Here is an 11157-nt window from a genome sequence, read left to right on the forward strand (position 1 = left end):
AAAGAGTGAGAGTTGACGCGTTGACGGGCCTAGGATGCGCAGAAGATGTGAAAGGTGTAGTGTCGGACTCATGTTTGACTGATCGCGATTTTCCTGATATTAAAAAGCCTGCGAAGGTAGGAATAGGAACTGGATTGCTTACCCCGTCCAATTCATGACTCTACCCAGACCAGTCTCCTGCTCCTTCCAGATCAGCAGACTTCCCCGTGTGATTTAAGATACATTCTTGAAGGCTGGGTTTCTGTCAGCTTCATCCGAGCATAAAGCACAACCACGAGGTCCTTCAGTGCAGCTGCATGGCGCCAGGGCTTCGGTCTAGCAGATTTTGCAGGTAGAACACCTAACGATGGCAGGCGAAAGCCTCTGCAACCTTCTTCTGCTGATTTGATTGCCCGAAATGCGCAAATACCTTGGTGACCATCCTTCGAAGAATGTCCGGGAGGAACGTACTTAAGTTACCGTCACTAAATACTCTTCAAGTTTGACTTTCTGGTGGGGTGGAAGGAAGCGTAAAATATGGCAGATGGAGATCAAAAGAATGATGATTCGCAAATGCGTCATTGAAATTAAGTGCTGTGTCACGCCGCGGACCGTATTAATCTCAATCGAACGTCTGTTCTCGTCGACGTGTACAGGGAGTATGTACTTTGTTAAAGGTGAGCATCAAATATGAAGAAACCTTAATATTTAATATTTAATATTTAATCCCAGTGCTGAACGTGAACATATGAACAGTAGCAAATCATCATTTGGAAATATACAGTGAGGACGACAATACGCAAGGGCACCTATTTACAGTACTATACATACGAAGGATGCTTTGACCTTAGACAATGAGCATAGGCAACAACCAGAAAAAAGCAAGAATAACCAAAAACAAAACAAAGCAAAGCAGGGAAGAAAGCTACTATGTTTACTTCAATAAGATATGTCCTCCGGTGATGAGATGATCTGCCAATTCCTAAGTTGAACAAAGTGACCGTGAATAAGCGGGAAGAGGGGGATTCAAGAAACCACACCTTTCGCGTCTTACAATAGAACCCACACAGACCATTTGTATCATCTCTCCATTCGCATAGAAAAACCTTTGAATTCGGGCCAGAGGCGGCAGCATCTCCACTGCCATTATGAGTCAATGGATCATCTTCAATCTCAAGACTCTCGAGAATCATCCTTGCCTCCCTTCGCCACTCATCCTCACACTGTGGGTACAGCTGGACTGCTTCTCCCTTTTGTCTCCCAGCCTCCGTCTTAGACACCCCAGCCTCCCTCTCTAACTCACAACACCTTGCCCTCAACTCTGGCGCCTCTTCATCCACCACCGCATCCTTCTTCGCTATTCCAGAAAACGTCCCTGCCTGCTCTTCCACCACCCGCAGATGCTCCTCGTATGTCGCATTGACTAGGGCGACGCCTTGTGCAGCTTGGGATTTGGCAATCTCAGTGCGTTGAAGGAGTGCAGGGTTCCCAGCTCGAATTGCAGTGGTATAGGAGGAGGCAGTGGTGGATTGGGAGAAGAACTCGCCGTCATTTTTGGCGCTGTATTGAGCGGCGAGGGTAGTGGCTAGTTGGTCTTGGAGGGTTTGGTTTTGGTCTTGAAGGGTCTGGTTTTGATTTCGGAGGTTTTGGTTTTGGTCTCGGAGGTTTTGGTTTTCCTGCTCGAGAGATTGGGTTTTCTGTTTGAGAAATTCACTTTGGTGCTTGAATTTGAGGCGCAATTCATCGTATAGAGAAACTTCGTTCTTCTGCAACTTTTCTTCACCCCGCAGACCTTCACTTTCTAAACTTAATTTTCTCTTCATGTGTTGCGCCCACAGCGAATATTTATCCGCAGGATGTTGGCCATTCTGTAGTCCACAATCCTAGCTTATAGACAAATTTCAAAAAATCGAAGGAGACCACTTACAGCATTCAGGGTGAACAGCTCATTATCCGATGGCAGTTCTACAGAGTTGTTGGAATATCCTAGTTCGAAATTACTCTGAAAGGAGGAGAACAAGTTAATCAAACCCGTCAAATCAAACTCAGGAGTTAAATTTACCCCAGCAATATCTGCATCATCTGCTGCACCTTTTTCAACAACCTCCCCCGATCTCCTCCTCTTCGGCGGCTCTGGGTCCGTCCCCAGCTCGGTTCTCCTCGCCTCCGTGATCTCCGCCTCGCTCATATGCCCTTGTTTAGCAAGGGCGTTGCTCTGCAATAGGGACATCTTACTGGATTTGTTGGGAGGATCAAAGGAGGGAGGGTTGCCAGTGCTGGTGGTGCTGGTGAAAGCGTCGAGCATACCAGAAGCTTGAAAAATTGTTGGTGGGTCCTTGAGTTGAAGTGGCTGTGAAGAAAATTGTGATAAAAATGGAAAATCCGCCAGTATGTATGTAATATTTGATGTGTACATGAGTTCGTCCATCAGCCCAGCCAAAAACTGATCAGAATGCAGACTCAGTGGACACGAAAGTCTTTGAAAAGGTAAAAGGAGCAGACATGCGAGGTAAAGTCACAGGCATATAATAAGGGCACAAAATGCTAGGATAAAGGGCGTGGCCTTTCTGGGTGTAATATAGATAGGTATCATCCGAATGGCTATAACCATTCTTGTCTTGAGAATTAGAATTCGAGTTTGAATGCAAACCACCCGCGTCGTAGGAGCCGTAAGAACGAGGACACGGAAGACTGAGATCTTCGCCATAATTCATACACATTGTGAGAGTAGGGCTCATACAACATGGGTGTTCAAAACGCAGGTCTAGCTTACCAATGTTGATAGGACAATGCCGATTGCGCATGATACTAAGGTATTCCATAGCCAACACTTTACTATATCCTTCCCTGAACGCCTTGGCTTCGAAGGCGCTCCTTAAGCCGGGGATAAGCTGGATGTATTCTTGGACGTTGGTTGTCATTATGGTGATGTCCTACCAGGAGGCTATATAATTCACCGAGAAATGAGGGGAGGGTGAATGAATGAATTGAGAATGCATATGGATGGAGGGTAACACACCTTCAGCTCAATGTGGTATCCAAGAAGCGTGAAATCAAGCGCAGGATCTTCGACGGTAACAGTTTCTTCAACTGATGCAGGCTTTTCCGCGAGCTAGGTATACGATTCGTGGTGTCAAGAACAGCTGAACAGGGAGAACACTTTGTCGTTCGAAGGCGGCGATGGTAAATAGCTTTATGAGGGAATTGGCCAAGTCGCAATTGACAGGCTATCGAACGAGAAGTTGAGTGGAGATTTAGTTGAAGGTAGACTACGATAGATACCTTGAGTGTCTCGATAGTTAACCGAACCTCTTCTCCCAGGACAAGCTAATTGGTGCTGGGTACAATTCACTCAGATGATGTACGAATGGGCTAGCGTCAGCCCTAGGAGCCCCACGATCCTAATTTCTCCAAGTCTTCAAATCCTTCCTCACAAGGTCCTTCGAAACCAGCGCGTAAAACCCCGAAGTTGGTCCCAAACATGCCCCAGCTTCCTCGAAGTACTCCAGCTCGAGAACCGAAGAGGAGGAGCTACAACAAAGATTTTGACAGCAACCTCCAGGATGATGATGTTTCCTCAAGACGCGAACTTTTTGACCTTCAAGTTGTTCCAGAAATCCAATCCCGTCGCCCCGCCGCGAGATTTCTTGGCCTCCACGAACTTGTTTGTGACCGATATTCAAGGATAAGACCAACATATATCCGAAAGAGATGGATTGGAGGAAACAGTATCATGTGGCGAAGGGGGAGAGAAAGGGGAAATGTCGAGGAAGGGTCGAGAGCCGGGGCAGGTAGGCAAGAACTAAAGATATAACAGTCAATACATCACACCTTTACAGGTATGAAGGACTCACCCTATGCCACAGCCATGGTCTCCTTGAATTGGCGAGTGAGCTCCACACACCATTTCTCACCACCAGATAGTGTACACTCTGCTTCGAGAGTATTCAATAGATCCAGAACACGGGGCAATTTAGCTGCGCCGAAAGCACCCCTCCTGCTCCTTGTCATCTAGCGGTGAGAACGATGACCAATCTGCTTCGCCCAATTTGGCATCCGCTAAACGATTAGCCAGAAAGGGTGGACTACGATGATGAGGAGACTTTGAACGAAACATCCTCCTAGGAGAATTACGGTGATTCGGAAACATGTTTTTATCAAAATTGATGACTAGAATCCGACGCCGTCCCTTCTCGGTTCCGCGATGATGTAAAGACTATTAACCCTCTGGAGAATGTCGACATGTGCGGTAAAGCGGCTTTCGGCTTGGTGCCATATACCGTTCAAAGGCTCGTTCGTCGGCGTCATTTGCAGAGGGTTCAGCCAATTTGTGAAACTAGGTAAATGATTGCGTGCGCTTGTGAATAACGTGACCCACTCGACATTGCAGACAAAGAGAGATTAGTTGGAATCGGAGGGGGAGGTTTGCAACAAGACATGTTCTGAAGGAAGCTCAGGTGGCGGTCCTGGTAGCTGCAGTAGATCGATTAATTTATGAATGGGAGACACGGATGCAGAGCCGGCATACCGGAGTGGGCCAATGAAACTGATGCACTGAAATGGGCTAGTTTTGAAGGGATTATGTGAAGAAGATGTGGAAGTGTTGCCTGCCAATGCGACTTGGTGGGATGAGGTGGTAGACATTCCACTCTTTGAAGCCATAAGACTCTGCTCCATCAACGCGGAGGTAACGTGGGATGTGTGTGAATGAAGTAATATAGGCTTCGATGATAGTGGTGGTGGCGGTGGATTTCCAACTGGTTCAACGAACAGGCCATGCCGCGGAGGGGATTGGGGTCGCAGGCTCTCTGGGAGAAAGACAAGGAGTCGAGTCCGCAGCCCCATCGTGTGACTTTGCAGAAAATTGGCAGGGTCGGATGACGTCCGCGATGAACCTACAGTGGACAGAACAGGCTGAGCCTGCGCCTTTGGAGGCAGGGAGGGCCGGGATATTGGAAGTGAGGAAGGATATGCTGCAGATCAGGCAAGATTTCAGAACAGATACGAGACAGAAACAAGATGACTCATGCACACCCTGAATAAAAGCTGAAGTACGGCCAACATCTTGTCCCGACTCCACGTTTACAGCTAGTCTGACTGCTGCAAAGAATTGGCATCCAAAGAGATTGTCTGTCTGGGACAGATTTGGGGAAAAGAAGCGTAATATCTGTGAAGGGATACTCTGCTGAAGGGCACAATCATCGTAGAGATGAGGAAAGAGATAACATCGAAGAGTAAACAGCCGGATGAAAACACGTTTCGCCGCCTTGAGATGTTACCAAAACTCCTAGTATCAGCAGCAGCGAGGGTTTCAATACCAGAATATGAATATGCGTAGGGAGAGAGCTGGAATTGAGGGAAGTGGAGGATGAACTCGAAGGAGGTGGCAGAAGGAATAGCCGAATCTTCTTCTTCGTGCTCAAACTCCCCATGCTCCAAAGAAAAAACCAGGTATTCTACCTCCTTCAGACGATACTGGGTAGGAGAATTCAGTAGCGTGTCATGAGAGCCCAAAGCAAAAAGAACATGCTAGAACATGCCGCTAGATCCAACAAATAGTCTACCCCCTTTCATCCAACTCGAAAACCTCACAATGCCGAATTGTAAACCAAAGATGCTGGGTCACGGACTGAATCCATAGCGGACATTGTTTAAGATACAGGGGGTTTACTATACAAGAGGTGTTAGCGCCTCTAAAGCTATAAACAAAGTCGCACGTGTTAATGGCGCTAAGATTTCACGGAGAAATCCTTAGGGTAGCGACTTGTCTACGACTCGGCATAAGTAGTACACAGACTAATTAGATGCTCCTGAGCAAATACCCTTTTAAATTCTGGAACTATAGTATGTATAATTTCTACGCATTTCATCCAGAAAATTGGAAGAGATTTTGCTACATAGAAACGAGCATTCAACTAATTAAGCGTGTTTCACTCACTTAGCCAAATACCTTCTTTCACTTATCCATCCTCTAACAGCTAGTGTGTTCTAGGTTGCTTCATCGCTGTTTCAATGCTTCTAAACTTTGACTGACTTTGATATTTTCAGTGCGCCATGGTTTCTGGTAGTCCGTTAACACGGTTTGAGCCCCTCGCAAAGATCGACACTTCCCAGCTCAAGTGGCAGCTGAGATCATGCTTTGGGATAGGTGATGCACAGATTGCTGAAGTCAGGGAGGCACTACGATCCTCGAAGCAAGACTTTGCCAGCTACGATTCCGAGAGTCGCCAGTGTAGAGCAGTGTATGAAAAGGAGAAATCACGGATGCAGGCTGAATACAATGACAGGACAGCGATTCTCCGTAAAAAATACGAAGGAGACATACATCGTATCCAGCTGCGTCTTCTAGGCTTAAAGTCATATACAGAAAATTTGTCTACGCTACTCGCTCCAATTCGTCGTATTCCCATGGACGTCCTCCTTCATATTTTTGTGCTTGGTTGCACTCAGGATGATGTGAATGCGAAAAACCCTACTGCACTTACCATCAGCGCCGTTTGCACTTGCTGGCGACAGCTCACCAAATCTCAGTCTACCATTTGGGCCAACTTTCAGATACGGCTGGAAGAATACGAAGAGCAGAGTGCGCCAGAAGTAGCTCAGCTAGTACTCCGAGTCAATCTATATTTGGCACGATCGAGAAGCTATCCGCTTACTCTGAGAATTCTCCCCACGAAATCCAGAGATCACCCCGCATTAAAACTCATCGCTCAAGAATCTCAACGGTGGAAGCATTTGTCTTTTGGGGGTGATGACTTTGGTGGCTTCGATGGAAATTCTTGCCTTCGATCGCTGCAGCTCCCTATGCTAGAGGCGGTCTGCTTTGAAGAGTCAGAATACTGCAATGGACTGAGTCCGCCTCTAGAAACCTTTGGGCATGCTCCTAATATCAGAAAACTCAGCCTCCACAGTTCCCTTGACCAGAACGTAGCTGCAATCTTTTCCAAGAATTGGGAGAAGCTCACATCGCTTAAATGCGACTTAGTGGAAAACCTGGAGGGATTTTTGTCTGTCTTGGATCGGTGTACTCAGCTCCGCCATCTCACTGTCGAAGGAGAAAACGTCGATTTGATCCCGATTCCCCCATTACGCATATCTTCATTACATTCACTCAAGCTCGTGAACTCTCAACCTCCCCCAAATGAGCATGACTCTATGCTTGAGTGCTTACTCGCATCACTTGTGCTGCCCAATCTAACCAGCCTTGTCCTCCTCCATGCCGGAGATATCGGCCAATGTTCAGCAGTAATGCCGTATAGTATTTTGAGGGATTTCTTCCGACGTTCACACTGTTCCCTGTTGACTCTGACCATAAGGCAAATTTCCATCACCGACGCAGAATTGGTTGCACTACTAGTCCATGTACCCTGTTTACAAGAATTATCCTGTGAGGATCCAGTCGATGGTCCTGCTCTTATCACCGCTGACTTCATTCGAAGTCTACATTCCTGCCAGCGGAATGGGCTCCACCACTCAATCGAACCTCTAGTCCCGAAGCTGCGTTCCTTAAGGCTGAAAGTTCATAAAGAAGAGTTTGACGCCTATCCCTTGTTCTCTATGGTCACTTCTCGCTGGCTTCCAGATGATACCGGCAAAGTGCAGCTTGGCACAGTGTGCCTGAAGTTGGTTGAAGTACACCTCCGAGGAGTAGTTGATAAAAACACCTATGAACTACTTGGGCACTTCGACAGGGCCGGGATGCAGGTTGTTGTCAAAACAGATGAACTATTAGTTTGATTACGATCCTATGTTTTCCATAGCAATATTTCGCTCCTGTAAGTTCCTCGGCCAATTCAAGCATGCAGGAGATTGAAGATTCAATGTAAGTTATATACACCTAGTCCGGCGCCCAGCACCACCCAGGGAGAGAGATTAATGGAAGCAAATGAAGTACTTGCTGTACATAGATGGATAGACTTTGGATAGCTAAGGCATCGGGTGCTGACAGGGCGAACTAAAGATCGACCACTGAAAAGGGACGAATATACCATTCAAGTATTCTTGTCAGAACTGCATAGACCTTACTGAACGTGCCTGGTCAGTTACATATACTCAAGTCAATGCTCTTGCCCAGTAAAGTGGAAAGATATATTCCAGCATGTGTATGATATTTACAATATGAGATGTTCATACACACATAAGCGATGTTAATTGGGTTCGACGGACCAAATATTCGAAGAGTCAGAGTTGGGGTTCCATGATTTACCAAATTGACCCTTCTTAACAGTGAATGGCTCTTTGGTGCGAGGCTCTTGCGGTGGTGGGGTCTGGTTGCTCGATTCTGTTTATCTATCAAAAGGTGAGGATTCAAGGTGATGATCCGTGAAAGAGGAGGTACGGCCAGAGACAATAAGACAGATGAGGTACGAGAAGAAGGATCCGCGGAAGATGTGAACACAGGGATATTTTCTCGACGCCACGCATTCACGATTCGCTGTGCTGGAGACAGCCCAGTCGATAGATCATGATAACCAGGATCAGAGGTAACAATACCTTCATTGCAGTCATCGTCACTCCAAAGAGAACCCGGAGACTCCTCAGGCACTAAGAATATTATATCACCTTCCCGTGGTTCCTCAGATGCAGCTGGAGGGGAGGATCTCGATGCTGGTTCTGTACCTGCATCTCCCGCATCTCCTTTATCATCGTCTCCATTGCCACCAAAGTCCAGAAAATCGAAACCGTACTTTTTGAAGTCTTCTTCAGAGCTCCCACCACCTCCCCTCCTTGGCTTCCAGGGGCTTTGCCGCTGGCTACCTTCTGAGATAAACCGTGTTCGTAATTCCATCAGTATGGTAGAGATGGCATGCATCGTTTCCACAATCATTTGTGGTTCAGGAACTTCGGAATATTGGAGAGCGGAGTATAAGGTCGAAGCCGGTTTACTATGACGTTCTTTCCAGACATACAATGTCCGAAAAGCGTTGAGAAGGGCAGCAAATGGGGAAATGTGCGAGTAGAATCCGGACGTTTGATAGGGGGAGAAAAATGTGTTTAAAGCAGGAGCATTGTTAGCGCAGAGTACAACATGGTAGGAGTAGAGATTGCCATCTTTCTGTAAATAAATATCAGAGGTGCAATTACGAAATGAAAATGTAACGTACAAAATGAGATAGACCGTCCACATTCCCTTTTCGCAATTCATTCCAGAGGTTGTTTGCACCCACTTTTTTTTCGGTGTTCCGCTTGCGTCTTGCTTCATGCACTTTCTCCAGGTAGACGTGGATGTTGTCCAGTAAAGCAAGAGATGGTATAATTAAAAGCAGATGATCATCAAGAGCTGCATGTATATTGACTAAAACTACATTGAGACGGGTACAATTTTGAGAAATGTAGTATCGACACTAAAAGTGGTGTAAACGCACGTGGCATAAGAAAAAGGCGGCTATGAATGCAGAGTGTTCGGGGAGCCATGCCTAGCATGAACTCGTATAGAAGTAGCTAGGTTGAGTGTCAGGACGGGCGGATGTAGTCGAGTCAAGCACGCACCAGGGAGTCATTGGAAGCCTCGGCATTGGGAACAAGAATGTGCGCCAGTTGAATGAGCAGTCTGCAATATGGCTGGTGATGGGTGACGTGGCACCGAAACATCTTTGCTACGATGAGCCAACCTAGAAGCCAGGCTTTTGCACTTTGTGCACCCCTTCCTTGACGCTTACTAGGAGTAAGCTCTGGCCCAGATGCTCTACTTGTACTTGATTTGTGAGATTGATTGTCTAGATTGTCCCGTCGTTTCGAAGAAGTAAGAACAGAGACAGCAGGGCGACCAAGCTCCCCGTCATCCAGTTCGTCCACTTGATGCTGCAGCGCATAGTCGATAGGCTGGGAAATTTGTTTCTGCACTGTATCATGATCGAAGGGGATTGGGAATTTGTTGATACGGTTCGCAAGATCAGTCATGGAAAGAAGTTGCTCTTCAAAAGCTGGACGAAATGCGTGCCGATGGGAATGAAATGATAATTTTGACCTGACATTATTGGCGAGTTCCGAGACGTCATCGTTCATGGTAAAAGAAGTAGTTCGTTGCAGCGAGCAGGCCTGGGAAAACCGATGTCGTTTGTTTGGCATTGCCCGGCACTTCCACGGCTAATTCCTGTGCTACACCTCCACGCCAAACTCTTCCTACTCCAAAGTGGCTCAATATCGGTTTCAGCGCCAAAGGGGTATATATGTCCGGTTGGGCGGACTGGCTAGGTATGTATCGCTCTAAGCTGGAACGCTGTCAGGGAGCCTCACTGATCTGTTGACATTTCTTTTTTTCTTCTCCAACTAATCTGCTCTCGTTCTTTCTGTGCGGACGTGTGCTTGGAAGGCTCTGACCAGCACCGGGGTTGGTTCCAAAGTCAACTCTTGACCGCGGTGGGGTCTGCTTCAGGAACGACTACCGAGTATCCCAGCGGAGATGAGCAAGTCACTAGGAAATATCGTAAGCCCTTTGATGGTCGTTCTGGGAGGAACTGTGAGTCGTCTTCATATATTACTCGAGGAAATTCACCCTTGTTTCTCATTGATAATACCGGGCAGATTCTGGATACGACGACTTCAATTTTGGCGCCAATCCTTCCTCATTTGGCTGAGGAAATACATCAGCATCTGGCTCGTGATCAGAATCTTCATCCGAAATCGAAATCTTTCTTTGAGAAAGGTGGGAAACCACCAGTGAGTCCTTCGTCCTTCCCTGTTTGGAATTGCACCTTATGTTATCATGCTTGTAGGATCTGGAATGGGAAGATTACGCAGCAGCGAAGGATATGAGTTATCTTTTGAAGATCAGGAAGGCGGTTCTGGGCTTATTAGAGGAAGCAAGGGGGCATAAGTACGCAGCATTCCGCTTGAACTTGTGCACTCTCTAACGATTGGTTGATCCCACTTCTGGTGAATAGAAGAGTTAAAAGCTCCCTAGAAGCGGGGGTAGACATCCTGCTGCCAAAAAAGGGAGGGAATTATCCTGTTGTGGAACTACTGAAACGAGAAGGTATCCTCCATACCTTCACCTCTGTTTTGATCGCTTGAAGAACGTTTCTTTCAGAACAAATACTCAAAACAAAAACGCTCTTCATCACTCCGGATGCATGTCTGTTCGACGAAGGCTCCCTCGGAAGTGGTTCACAGTCCTCGGCGTGGGTATACACAGAGTCACTGGACCTTGGGGAAGATTTCGGTTTTATGGAGAGCTAG

General features: G+C 46.9%; 6 protein-coding genes across 6 annotated transcripts; 2 read left to right on the forward strand and 4 right to left on the reverse strand.

The window, feature by feature from the left end:
- Positions 1–707: 707 nt before the first annotated feature.
- On the reverse strand, positions 708–2580 carry C8R40DRAFT_835182 (uncharacterized protein). Its single transcript, XM_046236377.1, has 4 exons — positions 2042–2580; positions 1907–1981; positions 1020–1847; positions 708–961 (listed from the first exon to the last, which is right to left on the reverse strand). The coding sequence occupies exons 1-4, from the start codon at positions 2405–2407 to the stop codon at positions 914–916; spliced, it is 1317 nt and encodes a 438-aa protein (XP_046089374.1). The 5' UTR covers positions 2408–2580; the 3' UTR covers positions 708–913.
- Positions 2581–3272: 692 nt separating this feature from the next.
- Positions 3273–3906, reverse strand: C8R40DRAFT_835180 (uncharacterized protein). The gene is made up of 2 exons (XM_046236376.1): positions 3834–3906; positions 3273–3781 (listed from the first exon to the last, which is right to left on the reverse strand). The coding sequence occupies exon 2, from the start codon at positions 3675–3677 to the stop codon at positions 3381–3383; it is 297 nt and encodes a 98-aa protein (XP_046089375.1). The 5' UTR covers positions 3678–3781; positions 3834–3906; the 3' UTR covers positions 3273–3380.
- A 474-nt stretch (positions 3907–4380) lies between these two features.
- On the reverse strand, positions 4381–5627 carry C8R40DRAFT_1167701 (uncharacterized protein; the record flags this gene model as incomplete). Its single annotated transcript, XM_046231064.1, has 4 exons — positions 4381–4952; positions 5014–5164; positions 5236–5454; positions 5589–5627. 4 exons carry the CDS (start codon positions 5625–5627, stop codon positions 4381–4383), a joined length of 981 nt encoding a protein of 326 aa, XP_046089376.1.
- A 700-nt stretch (positions 5628–6327) lies between these two features.
- On the forward strand, positions 6328–6645 carry C8R40DRAFT_991358 (uncharacterized protein; the record flags this gene model as incomplete). The annotated part of the gene is made up of 1 exon (XM_046236726.1): positions 6328–6645. A coding segment is annotated over one exon (318 nt), but the record flags the coding sequence as incomplete, so codon positions are not given.
- A 1481-nt stretch (positions 6646–8126) lies between these two features.
- C8R40DRAFT_1167703 (uncharacterized protein) lies at positions 8127–9984 on the reverse strand (the record flags this gene model as incomplete). The annotated part of the gene is made up of 5 exons (XM_046231065.1): positions 8127–8246; positions 8318–9034; positions 9084–9280; positions 9345–9420; positions 9469–9984. 5 exons carry the CDS (start codon positions 9982–9984, stop codon positions 8127–8129), a joined length of 1626 nt encoding a protein of 541 aa, XP_046089378.1.
- Positions 9985–10381: 397 nt separating this feature from the next.
- C8R40DRAFT_1067314 (uncharacterized protein) lies at positions 10382–11157 on the forward strand (the record flags this gene model as incomplete). The annotated part of the gene is made up of 5 exons (XM_046225891.1): positions 10382–10438; positions 10504–10638; positions 10695–10795; positions 10863–10954; positions 11009–11157. The coding sequence occupies 5 exons, from the start codon at positions 10382–10384 to the stop codon at positions 11155–11157; spliced, it is 534 nt and encodes a 177-aa protein (XP_046089379.1).

This window comes from Lentinula edodes, assembly GCF_021015755.1.
Source record: "Lentinula edodes strain Le(Bin) 0899 ss11 chromosome Unknown C8R40scaffold_7, whole genome shotgun sequence".
Taxonomy (NCBI): Eukaryota; Fungi; Basidiomycota; class Agaricomycetes; order Agaricales; family Omphalotaceae; genus Lentinula; species Lentinula edodes.